This window comes from Indicator indicator, chromosome 22, assembly GCF_027791375.1.
Source record: "Indicator indicator isolate 239-I01 chromosome 22, UM_Iind_1.1, whole genome shotgun sequence".
In the NCBI taxonomy this organism is placed as follows: domain Eukaryota; kingdom Metazoa; phylum Chordata; class Aves; order Piciformes; family Indicatoridae; genus Indicator; species Indicator indicator.
The window spans coordinates 725,735-749,733 of NC_072031.1; the positions used below are offsets into that span (position 1 = coordinate 725,735).

The 23,999-nt window shown below is 45.7% G+C and overlaps 1 protein-coding gene across 1 annotated transcript in view; it reads right to left on the reverse strand.

The window, feature by feature from the left end:
- Positions 1-375: 375 nt before the first annotated feature.
- The window catches only part of GSG1L (GSG1 like), a 46,457-nt gene continuing 22,833 nt past the window's right edge, over positions 376-23,999 (reverse strand). The window contains exons 3-5 of the mRNA XM_054391267.1: positions 10,026-10,178; positions 5,481-5,592; positions 376-673 (exon numbers count right to left, since the gene is read on the reverse strand). Of these exons, the coding sequence (XP_054247242.1) occupies positions 376-673; positions 5,481-5,592; positions 10,026-10,178 (563 nt within the window). The remainder of the gene's footprint in view (positions 674-5,480; positions 5,593-10,025; positions 10,179-23,999) is intronic.

The following is a 23,999-nucleotide window of genomic DNA, read 5'->3' on the forward strand; positions in this document are numbered from 1 at the left end:
AATATGAGATATGTGCTATATTTGTGTGGAGGAGCCTAGGATGGGTTGTAGGCATGTGGCTATGGAAGATGGCAACTTCAAGTGGCCAATGGTGGCTGAAAAATCTCAGCAGCTGTTAGCAGTATTGGAGGAGCCTATTACACCTGCTGAGAGAGGGTGGCTGTAGCATTTGTTGTATCCCCACAGTTTTACCTTTCTCAAGGGGAAATACCAGCTTGCATTGACAGTAGAGCATCTTATGAATTCCTATCACCAGATGCATTCTGTAAGGACTTGCCAGTCTTGTGTTTTATGAATATGTAAGAAAAGACAGGCAGTAGGACATCACAAAATTTAAGGAAAAAAACAAATCAGAGAAGATCTTTTGTGGTGTCTTTAACACATATCTTCTCCAAGGACCTCAGAAGCTTCACCACTATGTGCTGAAATGGGTGAGAGATGGGATTTGCTGAGGCTAGCAGAGTCCATGGAAACCTCCCCTGATTGAGAGACTGACTGCACTGACCTTTCTCTGAAGTACTTGATGGCTTCCTGGTCTAGGAAGTTCTGTTCTTCTCGAAAGCCCTGCTCAAAGATTTTGCGCTTGTGCCTGAACTCAATGACAGTCTTAGTGTAAGAGTTCAAGGTAGTAACGGAGGCAGCCATGCAGCAGGTGAAAGAGCCCCACGCCAGGCTGTGGAGAGAGAAACCAGCAGACAGAGCTGGGTTAAGACAGCAGCTCATGTTATGCTTCTGACACCAAGAGACACACATACATGGGATGTGACTAGGCAGGTAAATCAGTGGTGACAAATCCCTTCTCCTTTCCTTACCTCATATGACCTGTGGGCAGGATGCTGGGCTAGGGGCTGGGCACAGCTTTCATGGTGCTCTCTGACAGATGAACCAAACACCTCTTAATTTCCCTTTGAAATGCATCACAGCCTTGCAGACAAGTGCTAAAATCTACAGAGCAGCAATGAACCCTTGGAAGGAGTAATGCTGTGGGCAGCACATCTCTTGGACCAGTGGAAGCTCTCCAGCCTCTATGAGAGACTGACTGTGCACAGTGCTACTGCAGAGATGGTTTCTATGATGTTTTTAATGCCTTCACCACAGTACTGTATTTCCTTCTTTCCTAGTTCATGGACATTTCAAGCAATCCTGGCTTATATCTGGTCTCTGAAAGCCTGACCAGAATAGAAGACAGCACTTCCATTCTGTGGAGAGATCCAATTGAGGGCAGTGCCCAAAGCATGCGGGCAGTGCTGGTAAGTGACAGGACACCTCTGAGTACCAACCAGGGGCATGGGGAGGCAAAGGGTGAAGGAAAGTGAAAGAAAAAAGTCACTGCCCCAAAGCCAGGCTGGAACAGCAGTAAGTGCTCTCCTGGGTCCCCTGGCAAGGAGACATCAGCTGGGAGCTGCTCTGTTCCCTGCTCCTAGACTTGGGCTTGTCCTCTGGGTGCCTTCTGCCCTCCTGGCCTTGGCTTCATTGATCTTGAGTTTAGATGCCTTTAGAGCATGAAATGGGGCTGCAAAAAAGGCCCTGGATTCCTCCTTTTGTCTGCAGAGCTTACCTGCACTCAGCCTCCCCTTGACTTCACATTCAGCCCATCAGCTCCAGCTCCAGAGTTCAGAGTGGCTTCCTAACTAACTTGGAATTAACTTAATCATCTGTGTCAACAACACACTTTACCTGCTCCTTTCTTTCCCCTTTTCTATGCCCAGATTGAACGCTGGTACCAATTACGCAGAGCAGAAAGCAAACAACCCCAGCAGTTTATCTTATAAATAGACATTATCAGCAGAGCCCGCAGCGGGAGCTGTTTTCCCATCCTGCAGAGGAGCCACAGACGAGGAAACAGTTTCTCATTTCAAATGAGGCAAAACTTGAACAAAAAGACATACTCATGAAGGGAAGATCGGGGAGAGACCTTGGTTCAAGTAAGCAGGGTTCAAGTAAGCATTTGAGTGCTGGAGAGCTCAGCGCACAGCGAGGCCATCAGGGCCTCCCCTGGTGGTGCAGCGCGGGGGCAGCCCTTCCCTGCTCACTGCTGGACCTGCTCACCAGATGCAACCAAACCAGAAGGAAATGCAGTGAAGCCTGGGGTGATGAGGTTCCCTTAGGTTTCCCATGGCTGGGTGGAGATGTGGAAAGCAATCTCGTGTTTTGTGTGAGTGTCCAGGCACAGGGAAGCCTGGCAAGTGTCTTCGTCCTTCATGGAAAAGCTCCAACAGCCCCAAAGGTTTCCAACTGGGTTCCTAAACTTCCAGTATTAAGGAAAAAGCCAGCTGAACCCACATGCTTCACTGGGTCTGGCTGGTGCCTGGCAATGACATATGGAGGAAAATGGCATTTTCAAGTTTCTGATAATTTCTAGTAATTAACTCAGAAATGCTGAAGGGTTCTGAGAAGGAAATACAGAATGAAGACTCTCTGTGTGACCTCGGGCCTGGCATTTGGTAAATCATAATGATGAGACAATTATGATTGATAGGTTTTAATTTTATGGATTGATATGTTTTAGTTTTTATGGATCTTGGTTAAATGTTATTGAAGTGTGAAGAGTTGTTCTCCTATCTGTAAGAGTGCCTTCCTATCTTAGCTGAAGACCTTTCTGCCAGCAGTGCCCCTCTGTGCCAGCTGTGCCCTGCTGTGGTGGGGCTGCACCTACAGTGCCTCTCTCTGGTAGTTGAACTCAGGGCTGTGCTCTGTGGCTCAGGCCAGGTTTTACAGCCAAGCTGGATCATCCACTGACCCATAGAGCAACTGAAACCCCCTGTCTGGAAAGCTGCCTGGCCCACTCCTGCTTTGTGCCAGAGCACAGACCAACCTCCTGGCGTGGCCAGTGGCCTGTGAATCAGGCAGGATAACAGAGCCCAAGGGGTGTGTTTTCACCCCTGGGACATCTGAGCAGATGGCAAGCAGCCCTTCCTCATTTTGAGGAGAAATGTTTTTATCATTCCCTTTCAACACAGGGGAAACAAAATCCCAGAGTGCCACTGGCACTTGGGAAAGGAGTGGCAGTCTAGATCTCCACCCATGCCCTTTGGCTCTTGGCCATGGGCAGGCTGTTCCCTGGCCCCACTTTTTAGAATCATAGAATCAGTCAGGGTTGGAAGGGACCACAAGGATCATCCAGTTCCAACCCCCTGCCATGGGCAGGGACACCTCACACTGGATCAGGCTGGCCAGAGCCTCATCCAGCCTGGCCTTAAACACCTCCAGGGATGGGGCCCCAACCACCTCCCTGGACAACCCATTCCAGGCTCTCACCACTCTCATGGGGAAGAACTTCTTCCTCACGAAGAGGCAGTGGCAGTTCTCTGCTCTGACAGGTTGTCTGGTAGGATGCTGCAGTAGTGCTTGTTACAGGAGGCTGTAAATAATGCTGACGTTTGCTTGCACTACTGCTTCAGGGCATTTAAAGCTCATGCTTTGGGCCATCACCTGAGACCAGATGGAATAGAAAAAAATTCTGACATGTAGTTCCAAACTCCACCAGGCTCTTTGTTTTTAACCCTTCTGAAGGGAGGTGCTCATGCCTGGGCAGTGCCTGAGAAGGTTGTAGCTCTCTTATCCATATGGCAGTGGTGGTTTAGTGTTAGCTGGAAGGAAAAAGCCTTGTTTTGGCTGCATTTGACTTTTGGACCTTCCTTTGCCAGGTCAGCAACCAGTCACTGGCATGGAATGGGGAGCTCCACAGTCTTCCTCAGGCTGCTTAGCACCACTGAGGGCTGAAAATGCTGCTGCTCTTCACAGCTGTCCCAGGGGAGCTGTAACTGAGCTGAGGTTTGCACCTTGCCCAGCATCCTGCAGAGGGAAATACATTGCCTTGGAAGGTGTTGGGGAGGAAGAAGTGAGGTTTCCAAATTTGAGAAGCTTCTTTGCCACAACAGTAGCTTGGGCAGAGCTCAGGGTGAACCAAGAGTCACTGTACAGAGTGACAGTGAGGTCCCATTTCAGGAATATAGGAAAAACTGAGGCTGCTCAGGTATCTTTGCCTGCTTGTGGGCATCTCCAGCATTTTCCGCAGCATAACATCACCCAGAGCCAGTCCTGCCCTTTAAACCAAAGCTTCTGTGCCCTGGCTCTGGGTGTCTGGGAGAGCTGCAGGCAGGGGCTGCAGCAGTGGCCAGACAGCAGGACCTGTTGGGACCTCCTATGGCAGGGTGGGTGCTAGGCACCTCAGTCTCAGCAAGGGTAGGAGGAGTAGGACAAGGGAGGGCTCCTAATATCCTATGGGACTTGCCAGCCTCTGGTGCTCATTCTCAGACATGGGCTTTCTTGTCTTGCCCAAGATGAAAGGGAATGATCTGATGAATTAAATGTTTTTTATCGTGCTAGACATTTAACAGCCTTCTGAATTTTGAGTATTGCAGCAAAATGGAAACTAGATTACTGAAGACAAACTAACAGAGAACGAGCCTTATTATTTAAATATATTAATAATGATGCAATTATTATGCCAGAGCTGTTATAAATATTTATATAAATATTATCAGTATATGAATGCAGTATCTTTAGACATTCATCATCACATGCAATAAATATTCATCACTGTTCCACAAAATAAGCTGTATTTTAAATATAATGCCACTTAGATTTTGTAACATGTTACTAAAATGTTAATAACTCCTCCCCTGAAAAGCAGGATGGTGAGGGGAGAAGGAAAGACTGATAATTGCCTGCAGTGCTGTGCATAAGAAGTATTTGTATTTATTTTTTGGTGTTAGCAAAGGTTGCTGTCTCTGCTTTGAGGTGGAACAAAAATAATACCCTATATTTAGAAATGGAAAAGAGAAAGTCTTTTCCCTAGCCATCCAAGGAGGCTGGTGTCTCTAGAGGGATAGAGTGTTGTTTGCAGGTATTTCTGTTCTCCACAGTCTCCTATTCTTGTTAAGCTTCTTATAAACTTGCAAGAAATATACCACAGTTGACGTATCTTGACCAAATTGGCTTTGTGTGGCTTTGCAAAGATAAAAGGGAAAGGTAAAAAACAAAAAAGAAAGCAAATCTCTCACGTTGCTTTTCCCAAGCCTTCTCCCTGTGATCCACAGGGATGTGTGGCAGTGCCAGGAGCACTATGCCTTCCTCTGTGGCTGGGTGAAAAGTTGCACTGTAAGGTTCAACGGAGACATTAATTACAAGGCAAAAAAAAAAAAAAAAAAAAAAAAGCCAAGCTGCAAGTTTCTGAAATGCCATGGCAATTATGTACCTAAATTGAAGTTTAATGAGAGTGCTCAGTCTGTGTCAGTGATTGTGGCTGCTGTTTACTTACAAATGCTATGTACCTGCTGATGTGCACAGCTGCTCACTGATAACTCTCCTCTACACCCCAACAATCACATGGCCATGGTGGGGTTTCACTCCTAGCCTTTGGGCAGCTGGAAATTCCCAGGCATGTTCCTGGAAATTTGAGCTGCTATGTACAATCTCCCCCCAGACTGACGGAGCAACTCAGAAATGAAAAGATATTAACTGGTGGTAACACTTACCAGAAGGACCATCCATAGTCCCATGAATGTGGTCGCCAGTCCTCTGGCCCAAGGCTGACTGTCACTTGGAAAACTTGAGTGTACATCATGTGTGCCACCATCCCCAAGAGACCTGAGAAGCAGGGATCATAACAGGAATTTTTGTGTTAATGTTTCTTTTTTGTTGTTTTTGTTTTGTTTTGTTTTTAATTCTTGAGATAGCTACTGCTGGAAGTGCTTTGAAAGCTCCAAAAAAGCCTTTGTTGTGCTTTTATGCCTCCTGTTTCTGTGGAGGAGGGAGCTGCATAGGCAGAGGAAAGGTGTGACTGAGAGCTCATCATTTTAAATCATACTGAATTCTCAATTAAGAAAAGAGATAAAGAAAGAAAATCCTCGGTGAAAATGTTGCACAATTAGCATCACCACCAACCTTACTGCTGCCAAACAGGAGTAGGCCACCCACAAGTTATCTCACTCAGCCCATCACTGGTGGGCTCCAGGTAAGAGAATCAGGGAAGGAGCTTCCGTGGGCAGTGCAGGAGTAGCTGTGTTAACACCACATGGTGAGGTTTTGTCTGAACAGTTGCTAAGATTTAAATAGTTGAACACTTATAAAGCAGCTGGAAGTCACACAAGGAAATTAAGTGACCTCAGTGTTCCTGATGAGGTGTGGTGAGAGGACTCCACAGGAATGCTTCTGATGGTACAATGTTGATGATGCTTGCTTTTGTGACACCACTATATATTGCTGAGAGGGTGAATGTACCAGGCAATCTACCAGGTGCTCTGTACTCACTGTGGTGTTAGAAAAGAGGGTTGTAGTTGAACCAAGGAGTAGCCACTTTGCTCCATGGTTCTTCAGCTTCCACAGAAAAAACTCCTGACCTTTGATTTCAGGCATTCTGACCTGCCTCCTGACCTTTTCATTCATAGAATCACAGAATTGTTAGGGTTGGAAGGGACCTCAAGGATCATCTAGTTCCAACCCCCCTGCCATGGGCAGGGACACCTCACACTGGATTAGGTTGCCTAGAGACACATCCAGCCTGGCTGCAAAAACCTCCAGGGATGGGGCTTTTGGACGTTTTTTTCAGGCCAGGCATTCAGGCATTCTGACCTGCTTCCTGACCTTTCCATTCAGGCATTCTGACCTGCTTCCTGACCTTTCCATTCTCTGAGGAAAAACAACCTCCCCCTTTTTCAAGAAGTGGTGGCCAGCAGCAGCTCTGATGCTTGGAAAATGTCCTAACATAGTACTTTGGGATGTGTCTTCTTTAGTACCTAGGCAGTTTGGACTGGAGCTCCCAGCTGAGCTCACCAAAAGGATGGGTTCAGGCAGCTAGCTAGAGAGTGGGGCAAGATCACCACATCCCAAATGGACCTTGGACAGCCCCTTGAGCTGCAACAACACAGGCAGAAATACTGATGTTCTGCCATGGTGGGGTACAATGTGGTCCATGTGTTACACTTTGCAGTTCAACCTAACTCACCATTTACTGTTCTCTCTCACCATCTACTTTTCTCCACAGCTGCTCTTCCTCCATGTGAAAGATCCCTTCTCAGACCTGCACTTTGGTTCTTCTTTCCTGCTTACTTTCAGTCTAAAGCACTTTATTAGTCTCACCAAACATGTGGATGATTCAGGGCAATTCTGGGGGAGGGAAGTTGAAGGATGTCATGTTTGTGTTGTGGGTATGTTAAGCAGGACCTTCAGCAAGACAAGTGTCATATTTGATACAAACAAGTGCAGAGGCTGAAAGAAGACATTTGATTACAAGAAGCTGTGGTGATTTGCTCAGCTGCTTCGTGTTGGTGTGACACACTGCAAAGTTAGGAGGTGGAAGGAGCAATTCATATCATAGGGAATGATATTTTGGCAGGGTGGGTGGCCAAATGGGAGCTCAGCAAAGTGGTACACACCTTGCTTGTTTCTGGCTATATTTAATTTCCAGGATTCTCTGGGAACTTGCTGTACTTCTTTAAGCCAGTGGATTTTTCTCCAGCTGACACTTATGGCATTGATCTTCAAGTTTGGGGTTTGCTGTTCTTCTAGCAACTGTCAGTAATTTCTCAACCTTAATAAAATATTACAGACTGCCCTGAGACATGTCACAGTCACTCAGAGCCATCAGGAGGTTTGACACAGCCAGGACTAGCTTCAGCAAGGCTGCTCTGCTCTGCTCTGCTCTGCTCTGTCGTGCAAACCCTTAATGGGGTTTCAGCAAGGTTCAGCCCTTTCGTTGTGTGGGAGGCCAGGATGACAGCCTGCTGATAGAGGTGAGTAGGAGGTCATCAGCAAAGCCTGCTGTAGTACAGGGACCACAGTGACAAGGTGGCATTTATTGCATTGCCTGCCTCGTGGTGATGAGGGTAAGGAGTGGATATGTACCTGGCTGTGCAGAGTGGCAGCACACCATGCATGAGCTGTAACAATCCAATACCAGTCTTTCTTTCATTGTGTTGCTTCATACACTATTGGTTTGGTTTGTTCCTGATGCCACCCATTGGTTGGGTCTATGTTAGATCTGACTTGCCAAGTTTCCCTTGGGGCCCTCCTGTGGTACCTTTTGTTGTGAAAGGGACTGCCTGTAACATAACTCAACAAGTGCTGTGTTTACAGGACCAGCTTTTCTCCAACTGGCTGTTTAAGGTTAGACAAAGAGGACAAACTGGGTGCATGACCCCACAGGTGAGGTACAGGGCACCAGGTGCTTGCAGATGTGGTGGACTGGAGTGAATGGAAGTGCAGAAATGGTGAGTGGTTGGAGCTGGCTTGGAATCTTTAGCCTTGCCAGGCCAGAGATGTTTCTAGGTATCATTAATAGGAGAGCTCAAGGAACTAAATCTGGAAAAGGCAATCTATTTTAAAGCATTTTCAGAGAGTTTTTTTACTAAAAATAGGATTTATGGAATATATCACATGAATGAAAATGTTTTATTATAAATATTCCATGAGAGACATATGGAAGCTTTTTAGCGTGTATGAGGTTTAGAGGGATACCAACACCAGTGTGCTGGGGGTATTTTTTTATGACTCATGAGAGGTTAGGAAAGGGCAATAAGTGGCCAGGCTGTTAGGATTTTTCCCAACCTCTAGCCATTGAGCTATGAGAATACGAAGATCCCATGGCACTCATAGTAGCGTGGATTTAATGAGGTGTTTGTTGTTCCAAGGCAAAGTCTTTGTTACCTAATTTCTGCTAAGATGTGTCATTATTAATATGCTAACCTTAAATAAATATGCTTTTCTTCTTTCCTCTGATATCTCTGTCACTGAAAATAACACCTAGCAGTGTTTTGAGGTTGAGTTGTTGGTTTTGTTTGTTGTCTTTTTTTTTTTCCCCTCGTTTCTATTTTTCTCTCTTTTTCCCCCTGTAAAATGTTAAAGTTTATATTTGGAACATCATGGTGCTGTATTTATAAAGAGGGAAGGACAAAATAAAAATAGAGAGATGTGTAGGAAAGAAAACTTTGTGATTCTTACAAAACTTCCAAGCTGCTGCTAATGGTGAAGGGAAAGAGAAGCAGCACGGAAAGAATTGTTTAAATGCTGAAGGATTCTACATAGTTTGATTTTGAAAATGGAATTGACTTTTCCTTTTTTTTAAAGTCCAAATTACATCTAAAGCTGAAAAACATAGTTTGGCACTTATTATTAGATTTTATTTTATTCCTCTTCTCATCTCTACTTCTGATCTGAGTTTTATAGCACTACCTGTATTTCACAATTTGAAGCTATCCCTGAAGATACAGACCTCTTTCCTGAATGTATGCTGCCTGTTATAATCTCTTTCAGCTTGAGATATAGCTGAATAAAAGGTGCTTTTAGTGCAGAAGTTCTTTCTGCCTGAGAGGTCACAAAAGCCAGCTCTGGTTGGTTGCTCATATCAATTCTGGCAAGTAGAGCTTTTAGCCAGCATAGAAGTTAATCAGCACATCTAACCAGGCTCTTGGTTACCTGACTGGATGAGCTAACTTCTTCTAGGGAAGTGAATTCTGCAAGCTCAAATGCTGAAGGGCTCCAAGTACAGACTGAGCATGAAAATAGCCTGAAAGAGTTGCTCTGGGAGGTGTACCTGTCCCCACATTACTCTTGGGGTTGCTCCTAAGTGTGGTGGTTAAGAACCTTTTTCATTCTCTTCATTGCTAATGAACAAGATGGGCTGCTTGCTTTAGTTTGCAGCATCAAGCTTTCACCTACTTTTAAGATTAGCATGGATAAAAGAATTTTCAACACTGTGTTTTTCATTTTCTCTTGGATAATCACTGTGATGATGCTGGAAATGGAGGCTCAGGCTGTGGCTCTGGTAATGGCTGTGTGGGCTGGGGGAAGGCTAATTACTGCATTGCTGTTGTGAAATCTGGGATATGTATTTTCACTTCCTCATGGCAAGAGGCAAATTCATTGTGCAGTCCTTGTTCCTTTAGGCCAAAAAACCCTGGTGTAAAAAAGCAAAAGCTAATTGGGATTAGAAGAGCCTTGTAGCCCCCGGGCTTTATTTGCAGAGTTTTAGAATTTTGTTTTGTTGTGGCTCCTTGGGCAAAAGGGAAAGCAAAGGTTCATACCTGAAAGCACAGTGAAGACAGCAGCAAAGGCATTTAACTTGAGCCCATCTATCACACTGCTTGAATGAAAGAGCTCGAGGCACATAAGGCTGAATCCGACGACTAACAGCATGATGTACAACACCTCGGATACTACTGATAGCCACAGGACACCTGCAATGCACAAAAGCACCAACCAGTCACTTCATTTGCTAAATGCTTTCAAGAGGTTAAAGTCTTAAAAAAAAAAAAAAAAAAAAAAGAAGGTAATTAGGGAACCAGGAATGTCTAGGAGTAATTGTATAGCCAGGAAGATGAAATATAGGGAAGCAGAGAACCATAGGATCATTCCAGCCGGAAAAGACCATCAGCTCCAACCATTAACCCTACCACTCCCCCAGCTCTGAAAAACAGGAGAAGTGGTGAATGAAGATGTGATGAATGGCAGGGTGGTAAAGATGCTGCAAGAAGAACAAGCTGTTGCCTTACCAAGATCCCAGCTTGGCTAAAGAACCTTTTTAGGTGTATCCAGAACCTCTTAGTTCCTCTGACCCCAAGTGTAGCACACAGTGTCTATTTTCCCTCCCTGTGTCACAGTTTAGAGGAGCAGCATCTGGTGTACATCATGGTGATGGCTCATCATACCTCTCAGTATATGGGCTAGTGGGAGATGTCCAGGCTTGGGTGCCTTTTTTTTTCAGAAGGCTGTTCAAAGGAAAGGTTTTCAATCCAGGTTTTAAAGTGCTTATCCCAGCACAGTGTTGGGGCCTGTTATTAGGAACTCTTTCCCAGAAGCTCGTGTCCTGCAGACTGATTGTTCTACCCTGGGCTGTTTGGATCCACTGCACAGCTCTATGCTGCTGGGACTAATAGGAAAACTTCCAAAATACTGGTGGGGTGGAGCCAGCCATTCAGCTGAAGAGCTGCAGACACTAAATTTGGACTGCCCTCTGTTTTCTCAACCCCAAGGTACAATCCGTCCCTCAGAGGAAGGGCAGAGCTGACGTGTCCTGTGCTGCAGGACTTTGGGGCTGTGCCCTGGCAAGTGGGTCTGGCAGCACCTGGTAGTGCCTGGCTGAGGCTGCTTCATCCACTGCAGATGTCACATTTGGAAACTTCAGCCCAAAACCTCCAGCAGGATCTGCTGAGTCTTTTAAAGTCACCAAGCCATGGGGTAGTTTTGAGAGGACGGTAACAGATGATACTACTGAGTCCCTGCCAAGCTTCTGTGAGGATCTGCTACAATTCCTCAGTACATTTGCTAACCTGATTGCTGGAGAATTCACCTGGAAACAATGAGCAGTGATGGAAAATTTCAGCCTGAGCACTTCAAACATGGGAAGTTAAGCATCTGAAGACAATGGCTTATATTAGGCAGTGTTAGCTGTAACCATAGAGACTGCTCCAGGCTTCACTTGTATTAATACATCCTCTCCTCAGTGTAAGAACATGCCCAGTTTGAGCTGATCAAACCCAATAAGCACTCTCACTTATAGCAACTCTTGGGGTGTCCTCCCAGTGACCAGGTTGATCTCAGCTCACATTTTATCTGGAAACTTGTCTTTGTGATTACATCTAATTACTGTCTGCCCTTCGTTGTTGCCATCGTATCTGACCTTTTGAGTTCTTCAACAATATTGCAGAGAGAGTAATAAAGAAACCTTTTAATTTCTCATGGTGACTGCATGTGCATTGCTGCATCTATCACCAGCAGACAGCTGCTTGTCTCACTGCTATTAGTCAATCTGGTATCAGGGCAACTGGCACACTCTTCCAAAAAGAAATAGGAGTGAGGGACAACAAGGGAGTTGTTCTGCCATACAACAGGATTAAGAAGGGATTTTGTCTCATTTTCTTACCATCAGAAGTTTCTTTGACAAGGGAAGGATGAAATGGTTTGAGTTGGAATTAGTCTGTAAACCTGGGGCAGCAAAGCCCTAACTAACAATCTTGTTCTAATTCCTAGATGTTTCAGCCCAAACTCAAGAGTTAACACACAACATATCTGCCCAGAGGATTAGTGCCCTGTTTCCAGCCTGGAGGATGCTCACTGCTGGTATCTGCACACAAGGGCAGTGCTGTAGCAGTGACTGCAGCTCAGGACTGTGGTATGGCTCTATCCTCTACTTCCTTGGGTCAACAGCGGGCTGAAGGCTTGGACTCCAAGAGCTGTAGTCAGTGGTCACCAGCCTGGTGGCTAGCTGCTAGGGCTTGATTGCTGGACCAGTTCTCTTGAATGTTTTTATCAATGACCTGGTCATAAGAGTCAGCCTCATGCTGAGAAAGTTTGCTGATGATACTTGTGGCAGTTTAGGCTGGGGGCCTCCTGTTACTGCCACATGAGTTACACCTCCAGCGTCCCAAGTGACCAACCCAATAAGGAGACACTGAGTCCCTTCAGAATAGAGAGGCCTGGGAAGAATCCTGGTTGATCTGAGTGCTGGGAACTTATCAGCTCTGTGAGATGTAACAAGGACAAATGCTGGATTCTGGCTGTGCAGTTCTGGCTGTATGCATCCAAGAGGCTGGAATGCAATCCTGCAGAAAGGGATCTGTGGGAGTTTAGTTGATTGCTTGGGGGCTCAGTTGATGTTCATCAGCTGCATACAAGTTTTATCTATTGCCCACCTATGAATCAGTGCTTGAAGCTGGATGCTGTAGACAAGTGTAGTGTGCTTGAGAGAGGCCAGGAAAGTGAGGATGCACAATTCTCGAGAGGAGGTTCCAACTTAACATGTTCAGAAGGCAAGAGAGGGGATACTGCTACAGCCTTGTGCACAGAGTGACAGGAGGGCTGTGGGAGGTGGGGATGGAGGGCATGGGGGCCCTGTTGGTGCTGTTTATTCTGATGGTGAAGGAGGAAGGAACACTTGACTGTGTGGCTGGTTTCACAGAGGGTCCTTTGGCTTCTCTAACCACAAGGCCTGCTTTGAGCAACAAGGACCACTGAGAGGAATGGGATCCCCCTGGTCAAATGGAACTGCAGTGATTTCTCCAACAGCATAACCTTATAAGGAGATCTTCAAACCTGAAAAGCTGGAGGCTTGCTGTACTTTGAAGAGCTGTAAGGACATGGGGGTCAGTGAGGAGGTGCCAGGGGACTGAAGCACATGATGTACAAGGTAAGGCAGAGAGAACTTCACCCTCCTGTAGAAGAGAAGATGAAGCTCTTACTGTTTACAGCCACTCAATTAAAGGATATAGATAAAAGAGCCAGACTCTTAGAGGAATAGGATAAGACACAGTCTGCAACATCAGAGATTCCAGACTGAGATAAGCAAAAAGATGGTCAAGCACTGAAAGGAGCACAGGGAGACTGTAGGATCTCTGCTCTTGAAGACATTCAGATTTCCACTGGACATAGCCCTAAGCAGCTGTGTCTAATGAATGTACTTTCAGCAAGGGCTCTAGAGGCCACTTGCACCCTAAACCATCCCAGGGTTTTGTAGTTGCACAGTTGTTAACTCTAATGTGCTGAGAGAGCAACTGGAGGGAGAAAGCTAGCTGGGGTAGTAATAACTGGAGTAGAAAGAGAGTTGAATTTTGTCTCTGATGAACACCTCAATGGGACAAGTTTTGCTGTCCCATGAAACCTTTTTCCAGTGGGATACAAAGATTGTGTGAGGTTCCCATGGAAGACATAGGTAATTCTTCTATTTTGGGCCCTGTTCCTAACTTGAAAGGAACTCCATGTCTAACTCATGTCTTCTTTCATGGTGTACACTCAATATCTGCTCTGTGTCTTCTGAAAATGCCTTTAGTATGGGGGAAGGTGAATATCACATATGATGTTTGCACAGTTCTGGGCATGTCCTGTCTGGCCTGCTTTGATTTTTGAATTCCATCTGAAATAATAACCTCCAGAAAATGCAGCTTGTGTCTGGAATTTGCAAGTTCCTGCAGCTGCCAGAAGCAGAATGGTTGATTCAGGTGATTAATTCAGGAGACAATGTCTTTCTGTCTGTGCTGATGGTGAAGTGACCTCCCACTGCTCTTCTTTCCACAGGAGGTCATGAGGCAGTCACCTGGAATCACTTTACTTCCACTTCCAATCTCTTACAACTTCCTTCCTGCCAAGTAGAGAGCTCCTTCTCTTGAGGAGGCCTCAGTCATTCTAGGTGATAGGGAAGAAGCTCTCCAAAGGATTATTCTCTTTTCACAAATTTTCTGCTGTAACATTTTTTTGTCTCATTTCCTACCATAGAATCAGAGAATTACAGAAATGTTTTGGTTGGAAAAGACCTCTAGGATTAAGTCCAACTGTCAACCCAACACCACCATGGCCATCAAGCCACGTCCTGAAGTGTCATGTCCACACATTTTTTTTTTTAACACCTCCAGGGACACCAGCCTGTGTCCTCTGCCCCAGGGACTTGTCTGGCCCAACTAATCTTTTGTGAAAAGTGTTTCACTCAGAAGAGTCAGCACTTGATTCCTTTGGAGACTCCTACTCTTAAAAATCAGCAGCTTCCTCTTCTGTTCCGCCCTGATGCTGTCTCCTTGCCGGTTCCCCCCACTGTTAGGTGGCACAGAAGTTGCTGAGAGTTTGTGCACTGAGCTCAGCTGGGATGTGCCTATCCTGCCAAGGACCTTCCTTGTTAATGCAGAAATATTTCAGGGTCTGACCTGCCTCCTGCTCACCATGTGCAGCATTTGTCAGACAGCTTGTCATCCCTGCTCAGCTGGCAGGGAATCACACTGTGACACTGTGGCAGTGATCTGGGACCTTCTAGGAAAGGCTTTTCTTTTCAGGCCAAATGAAACCAAACCCCATTTCACTTATGCTCCTGACCACACATTCTCAGGAATATGTGCAAGCAGTCCCTCCAGCAAGCAAGCACCAAGAATCCTGCTTTCAGTCAATCTGTCCAGGATTCCCTGAGATAATACAGAGGATGCCAGCTGCTAAGTCCTCCTTGTGTCTTCTGGGCTTTTTGTAGGCTAGCCAAAGTGTGCTAGGTTTGCATGGTCATTTTTGTCCAGGCAAGAGCTGAATGTGACCTGTTCTGTCACATTTCTGTCACACATCTTGGTTTGCTTGTTGTCTTCTATGTCCCAAAGAGGTATCTGAGAAGCTGCAGGTGGATGGGCACTAGAACCCTGCATAGCCAGTAGGTTGAGGGAGGTGATTCTCCCCCTCTGCTCCACTCTGATGAGACCCCATCTGGAGTACTGCATCCAGTTCTGGAGCCCTGAGTACAGGAAAGATCTGGAGGTGCTTCAATGTGTCTAAAGAACGGCCATGAGGATGATCAGAGGGCTGGAGCTCCTCTCCTATGAAGACAGACTGAGAGAGTTGGGATTGTTCAGTCTGGAGAGGAGAAGGCTCCCAGGAGACCTTTTTGTGGCCTTCCAGTATCTGAAGGGGGCTTACAAGAAAGCTGGGGGGGACTTTTTAGGGTGTCAGGGAGTGATAGGACTGGGGGGAATTAGCAAAACTAGAAGTGGGGAGATTCAGATTGGATGTTAGGAAGAGGTTCTTCACCATGAGGGTGCTGAGACACCAGAACAGGTTGCCCAGGAACGTGGTGGAAGCCTCATCCCTGAAGATTTTTAAGGCCAGGCTGGATGTGGCTCTGGGCAATCTGATCTAGTGTCAGGTGTCCCTGCCCGTGGCAGGGGGGTTGGAGCTGGATGATCCTTGAGGTCCCTTTCAGCCCTGACAATTCTGTGATTCTATTCTAATGACCCATCTCAGTACCATTAGCATCTGCCATTGTAACACATCTTACCCTGCCATTTTTGACTCTGGTGCTTCTGCACCACCCAGTCTGTCACAACCACTGCAGTGTTTCTGACAGTGACAGACTTACTTTTGTTCATTGTGGGCCATTTTGGATCTCTGCTCCTGCCACACAGGGTATTATGCTGGGTGTCAAAGGTGGGATTGTTCTGAAGCTGAACACCACAGACTGTGAGGCTGTTCCAGGAGGTAAAGTGGTCATCATCTTCATGGCAAACTCTCTGCAAAGTGAAAGCACTGGTAGTGCAGGATGTAGGTGTGCTGCTCACTTAGAACTTGAGATGGCAAGGCTGGGACTCAATGGCAGAAAGTCAGCTTACAGCATGGGACTCAGAAGTGATCCTATCACCTTCATATCATCTGATCTCAAGACATGTTGCACTCTGATCACCAACTTTGCCTGCAATCAAAACATAGCCCAGCTGCAAGCTCTTTTTTCATCTCTGCTTCTGTCATTGTCCAGAGATTCTTATTTGATAAGAAGATCAGTAAGCTACTTGGGACACTACTGAGTTTCTTTGTGTCTCTGAGCTATTATTTCCTCACCGATGTCCCAAGAGATTGTCCTCTCTGTGGAGTTCATGGTGAAAAGCATCAGTGCCACCTCCTCATGGACTTAACCACTACACCAGGATTATTCCTGCTGAGTGAACCAAATGTGCCCTTCCTTGTGTCTGAAAAAAGATAACTGCTACTGACATGATCACTGGAATCTGAGGAACGCCAGTACCTCATGGACCATCTGACAAGGTGAGTCCCCTGCGTTTCTGTCAGACAGTGGAGGGCAGCATCAACATTGTGAAAGAAGATTCATGGATACTGAGTGCATTTCTGCAAAGCTGGTGATCAAAAGGCTGGTGCAGACAGGTCTGAGTGAATGGAACAAGCCAAATAGTTTCCTGACAGTTGAGTTAAACAAGCTTTACTTCAGCCTGCAATGACTCTCAGGGCTCCAAAGTTATTCACAAAACCTGACCTTGGTTCAAACCAGCCCTGACCTCCAGGGAAGGCACTGTAAATGAACACACCATTGCTTCTCACTAAGGAGCACTGTGTCAATAGTTCCCAGTGCTGATTTTCCTTCGAAACAGGAATTCTGACAAAAATCAATAGAAATTCTGCTTAGAACTTGAGGCATTTTACCCCATTTCAGTGAATTCCTGAGTAAGGAATCCAAAGAGCAGTGTGGTTAATCACTTCCAGGAGTTTTGAGCTGTTTTTGATTGTTTGGCATCTAAGTTAAGACATACAGAATCGGGGAGTCATAGAGTGGCTTAGGTTGGAAGGGACCTTAGAGATCATCTGCTCCAACCTTCCTGCCACATATGGATGTGAAACTGGGGTAACTGCTGTTGTCAGTGCAGGATGTTCCGTTGGTATGCATCTGATCTTTTTCCTTTGGAGTGAGAAACACTGAGGACCATTCACAGCATCCCAGTGAAAACAGATATCAAACCATCAAATATTCTTTGTTCAAATCCACTACCGTTTCCTGTCACCAAAAAAAAAAAAAACAAAACAAAACAACAAACAGTTGCTGACTCCAACTTGTGGTGAGGGAGCTGTGGGTAAATCTCAAGAATGGCAAGAGGTGACTGACTGTTCTCTTCTCTGCTCCTTCCCCACAACAGGCAAAGATGATTCTTAGTTGCCGTATCTTGCAATACTCAAGCTGTTCTCAGACTTTGCTGGTGATTTGGACTGAAATACCAAGAACTTGTACACCATCTGAATGGGATTATGTGCAAGATAATGAAGAATCTTTTGCTGCTGTTTCTGGAACCACAAACTTCCTTAATTTCAATTAGTGTTGCGCTTTTGAGATCAATGCAGCTGACAAGCCAGTTCTAGAGAGTCTAAATGCATAGCTATACCTCCTACCACCTACAGTCACATGCAGCCATGGAGCTCTATGCACACTTGTCAGCAAATGGGGAAAGTTGATTTTTGGTGCCAGCTCACTATGCCAACAGTTTCTGGTGCCAGATCATGAGGTCCTGTCTCCAGATGAAATAAGGATATTGAAATCTCCTCCTGGCTGCTTCTCTGGGCTGGCCAGGTCATGCAAATGACTGTCAAAGCTCCAACATTAGTACGTGTTCTCAAGGCAACAGTGAAGAGGTGGCCAACAGAGAATTGCTGTTAGAGTTCAAAGCATTTTTAATCCATAAACATGAGCTCTTTGCTCGTAAAGGATCTCTTCTGGGAAAATCATACTGCTATTCCTGAAGGAGAGTGCTGAGTCATGTTAACTGTGTTATGTGCAGCATGGGCAGGAATCGTGTGCAGGACAATGTTAGTCATGAATTTTGGCTACTGGCTGTCAAATTATGCCAGCATAAAAGCCCTGTAAATTAATCTATGGCCTGCCAAGCTTTGTGACACTGCCTGCTGAAACACCAGCGTTCCCTGAGCAATGACCACCAAGCAGTAGTCCCACATCTCTATGGATATTTGAGGCCCTTTCAGCCAGAAAATTAGCTTCCTAATTGGGATAAACTTATTCAGAATGCCTCAGAGGGATTTCTTCCTCCTTAGAAACACCCACTGGCTCAGCCTCTGCTCCCCTGCTGAAGATGAGCTGTGGTTGCTGCTTACTAGCCGTTCTCACCGCCCTCATGGATGAAGAGCTCAAGGATCTGACCAAAGTGGCCTCATCTGAACCATCACAATGCCATGTTGAGCAAGTAATCAGAGCAGACAATGGTGCAGGCAGCCAATGAGATTTTGAAAGGGTTTAGAGTGGACAGGTTCCTCACAGCTCAGCATTACGCATCTGCTCTGGTAGTCAGAGTCTGTCTGAGCTACAGTGAGACATCCTCTCAAGTCACTCCTCTGTCAGTTCAGCCTTGATCTGTTTGAAGAACTCTGACACAAACAAGTAGAGTCTTTAGGGTTTTTTCTGCACCACATTTCATCGTCTGACAAAAAAACCCTGAAGAACCCTCAACACATCCCTATGCAACAAACAGTGAAGATGAGCAATGTGTACTCCTAAACAACTGTTGAGATTATTGCACCCAGCTGAGGTGGAATCCAGAGCACTGCACTTGAAGGTCAAGCCAGGTGCTGCATTGATGAGCAGCTGAAGAGACATCAGTGTCCAAGCAGCATTGTCCTGGAGAGTCTGCATCCTTCTTACCTTCTCATTGGCATTGCTGCTAGTCCCAGACACTGATGCTGTTATTTGAGGAAGAAAGTGCTGCTGTTAGCCCATGATTCCCAGTCGTTGTCCTCAAGATCCCTGAACTATTGAACAACACAAGGAAACCAGGAGAGGCTTTGACTAGCCATCTAGGTAGATGTCATCCTAAGTGGGAGAAAAAAGAACTATGCATGAGGGCAGAACTTGGGTTTGGGTGGTGTGAATTTGCATAGATGGAGTCGTAGTGCAGGTGTTGCTCCTTCTTTGTGCAAAACCATTTCATCCTTCTTCTTGGTCTTCATGCATGCTGCAACAGTCAGGGAGGTATGGAGTTATCCTTGTTGTTACTAGCAACAAAAAGTTATGGTGACTTGCCTTTGACAGCCTCAGATCTGTGTGTCCTCTCTGTGAACACTTGGTCTGGAGATGGGGAAGAGCACCTGTGTGTTGGGTGGGAAAGATGTCCTTCTCTTGGGTTTGTTTTCTGATGATGAAATTCTAAAGACAAAATCCTCTTTGTGAGGTATGGTGCTAGACCTAAACAGTGTGGGAGGGACCCAGAACTTCCCAGTAACTTGAAAAGGGGACAGACCCTTGTCACCCTGCCTGGGAAAAGAAGCAAAAGGGAGCAGAGGTTGCTGTGGAAAGTGACACCAATGGTCTTGCACTTCCTCATTCCTCATCAAGATCTGACCATCCATAGCCTATAGCACCCACACAGTGCTCTGCCACATCAGGGAAAAATCTAATTATTGCTTAAACACCCAGTTCCAGAGCTGATGCCGTGAGCACACTGACAGCTGCAAAGCATGGAGTTGGTGCTGATTTTTATGGTGAGTGCTCCAGAGACCTAATGGGTCTTTGGCTTTCTTGCTCTTTGCCTGTAGAATACCATTTCCTCTACACTTTTGGTCCTGTCTCCTTTGTTCCTCCTGATGTCTGTCTGTTGTCCCTGTGTTTCTTGACTCTGGCTGTCACCACTCTGCTTTTCCAGACTTACCCACTATGTTGGAACCTGGATCTCACCTTAATCTCTCCTGAGTGAAGAGAGGACAAATATACAGATGGATATGCATTGAGCAATGTTGTGTCTGGTCTGGGAAAAGCATTCATGTGAGCTTGAGAGGGCCATATAAATCTCCAGTTGCATTTTGATGGGTTTACTCGCTTACTGATCTCTGCTGCTCCAATACAGGGAATTGCCAGCTAGAAATATTGGAGTGATCAATAAAAAATGGTGAAAGGAATAAAGACTGAGCATGCTGTTGTGGCTGGCGTAGGGACTCAGCTCTGAGCAGTCAGCCCGTCTGGTGGTTACACAGCCTCAGAATATCAGACCATCTGCCTGCTCCTCTTGTGCTGCAGTGTGAAAAACAGGGAGAGAAGCAGACCACAGAGCTAGGAGAGACATTCCTCCAAAGCAAGGTGAGCTTCATGATCCTAAAAGCCATCAGAGATACCTAAAACTACCTGTTAGTGTAAAACAAGGCAGGATAGATAAAGGGATGGGAGAGTGCAGCTTGCAAACGACAAGAGAGCATACAATGAGAACCTGAACCTGCTGAGATGAGAGGAGATGGTTTGGCTTTGTTTCGCTTCAGTGCTTTATTAACTTCCTTACTTTGAAAGGTGAGGTGGAGCTATGAATCAGAAAATGATTCTCTTGTATGTGACACTGTGTTTTCCATGTTTTTTATGGTGCTGGCATTGAGCTTGGTTTGGTTTTAATCCCACGTGTGGTGCTGAGCAGACTGGGTCTTTGTGCCTATGTTGTCTTTTTTTGGTGAAATAATATGGGGAGTGGAGCAATGTAAGAGAAAAGCCCCTGAAAAATACTCTAAATCAGGACCATCCCATATGCCTTAATAAATATATTTGGGTTAAATATTTCCCTTTGAAGACCTGAAGTGCAGCACTGGGCTATTCAGACCTTGTGTCTGGTATTTCCCACAGCAGAGAACCAGTGTCCTCCAGGTCTTCGGCATCACCAGCAAGAGGATTGCTTCCTTTTAGGAGTTGGGCTTGAGTTGTTAAAAACTGTTTCATCTTTGTATTAGCTTTCACAAAATAACTTCAATGATTCAGAACTGTGTCCAGTTCTGGGGCCCTCAGTTCCAGAAAGATGTTGAGTTGCTTGAACACGTGCAGAGAAGGGCAATAAAGCTGGTGAGGGGTCTGGAATGCAAGCCCTATGAGGAGAGGCTGAGGGAGCTTGGAGATGTTTAGCCTGGAGAAGAGGAGGCTCAGGGGAGACCTTATTGCTCTCTACAACTGCCTGAAGGGAGATTGTAGCCAGGTTGGGGGTTGGTCTCTTCTCCCAGGCAGCCAGCAACAGAATGAGGGGAAACAGTCTCAAGCTGCACCAGGGGAGGTTTAGGCTGGATATGAGGAAGAAATTCTTCACAGAAAGAGAGATTGGCCATTGGGATGAGCTGCCCAGGGAGGTGGTGGAGTCACCGTCCCTGGTAGTGTTTAAAATAAGACTGGATGAGGCACTTACTGCCATGGTTTAGTTGATTAGATGGTGTTGGGTGAGAGGTTGGACTTGATGATCTAGAAGGTCTTTTCCAACCTGGTTAATTCTGTGATTCTGTGATAAGAGATGTACAAGAAAGCACAGCTAACGTGTCAGTAACACGTTTTTTTCCTGCATAGTTAATGATAACTCTCCTCACACGAGGGCACAGGACTTGTCTCTGTGGCCATGTGTGTGATGTATTAAGAATGATGGAGGCAGAACATGAAATAGTCAGTAGAGATGGTATTGGAAAGTGCACAATTCTTGCGGGAGACTGTTGTGGGTTTAAGACTGGATGCCTTAACCAGAGAGTACAGTTCTCCAGAGGGACTGGATAGGCCAGGGGTGGACACTGGAAAGTGAAATCTTCTGTTATTCCATCCCACCATGCCTGCCTCTTCCCTACACAAATGGCAGCACAGGCTGTTCTGCCCCCGTTCCCCTCTCTCTCCTCCCAGGACACCCAGCTGGTATCTCTTTGGTGCTTCTGGGGGGCTTTCAGCTGCCTGGCTCATTTCTCTCTACAACTACCTGAAGGGAGGCTGTAGCCAGGTGGGGTTGGTCTCTTCTGCCAGGCAGCCAGTGGCAGAAGAAGAGGACATAGTCTCAAACTGCGCCAGGGGAAGTTTAGGCTGGAGGTGAGGAGAAAGTTCTTCCCAGAAAGAGTAAATGGCCATGGAATGTGCTGCCCAGGGAGGTGGTGGACTCACCACCCCTGGAGGTATTCAAAAAAAGCTTGGATGTGGCCCTTGGTGCCATGGGCTAGTTGTCAGGAGGTGTTAGGTTGGACTTGATGATCTCTCAGGTCTTTTCCAGCCTGGGTGATTCTGTGATTCTGTGATTTTTCCTGTGTCATTCAGGCCTGGTTAGGGAGGCATGGAGGGGCAGCACTGACGCCTGGTGTTTTGGCCTGGTTGTGGCAGGGCAGGTTTTTGGACGATGTTGGCCTAGGGAGGGAGGTTTTGGCAAGCCCAGGATGGAAAGTGGGCTGAGGCTGGATATGGATGTGTGTATTTGGTATATAGTTGTGAATAGTACTTCCATTTAAACTGCCGTTCTTTCCAACCCTGTGTGGAGCCTTTCTTTTACTCCTTTGGGGAGGGTAAGAGAGCTTCTGTCTGCTCTAAAACCATGACAGAGACCCAGTTCCATTTCTTTTCACTGGATTCAGGTCTCTATAAGTGATCTTTTGAGAAAATCTATCCTTCACCCCCACCTTTCTCCTTCTCAGGAACAACTAGCACCCAGTACACAACAAAGGGAGGTTCCTGTCTTAACTTGGCTCAAAAAAGTTTTGTTTGTTTCTTCCCCAGCCTCAAATTTGTTCTGTGTTGTCCTTTCACATAAGAAAATGTTCCCAACCTTTGGCCATAGCTGTCAAATTCTTTGAATCTCGTCATAACTCTTTTTCTCTGGGGCTGGTATGGGAGGGATGAGAGGTGCTCATCATGAATACGTGTGGTGGCATGGTGACTTTTTTGTTTTGTTCCTTGTTTCCTACAATGATCCTAATATTTCTTTTCATCTTTTCTTAATCTCTGCAGAGCAGTGAATTAATGTTTTCATAGAAGTGTCTGTCATCGCCCCAAGAATTCTATCCTGAGGGGTAAAAGCTAATTCTGAACCCATCGCTAGATATGTAAAGGTAGGATTGCTCTTCTTGTTCATCACTTGGCATTTATCAACACTGTATATTATCTGCTGTTTTCTCTCAGTTGCTCAGTGACTGAGAAAGATTTGTGGATAGTTCAGATGCCTGTAGTGCTCCCAGTATCTTTAAAGCTTTCAAGCTCCATTTGTCCTTTTAGCTGAACCTCTTCATTTCTGCCCATCAGCTCTCGTTTTTCTTGAGTTCCCTTCTTCACAACTTGTTTTGTTTCTTTTCTCTTTTTTGTTAAACTTCTCTTGCTTCTACAAGGTTTCTGAATCTCTCTCTCTTAGTCACAGATTCAAGGTTTCTCCCACTAATATTTGGAACTGAGCTCTCCACATCACACAGGAATAAGTTAAGAGTTACAAATTTCCCAACTGATTTCCCCGTGCTCATACAGTTTGTCCAAAGTTTAGTCTCAGCATCGTACTGAATGTGACATTTTCTGTTTGTGCAAGGGGATTTGAAGTCCTCCCCTGCTGTTTTGTTTTCAGTCCTTACACCTTCTCTGGTACCAGTTTAACCCTGCTATTGTAAGCTATCCCAGGGGGTGCTCACTAATAGAATTCTGTATTTTTATCTGAGCACAGAATCGATCCACAGAGGTTGTGTTGCTCGTTAATGACATTACCTTGTTATTCTGATTCAGCTTTAGTACATGACAGCTGCTTTGTCTTTCAGTGTAATCAGCACCAAGACATTATTGTCCCACTAATTATCTTTCTCCCATCAAGTTTCTGGTATACCTATTATGTCAGTACCCATTAAAATCAGATATCTAGTATCTCTTCTCATTAATTGCTGTTATAGTGCTGGCTTAGAAGCCTGTATAGATTTGGTTCAGGCTTCTCTTTTTCCATGCTGTGTTTAGGTGAGACTTTATTTGTTTATTTGCCTTTTGCCATGTGCTGTCTTAGTTTTGCCAGCTACTTTTTAGA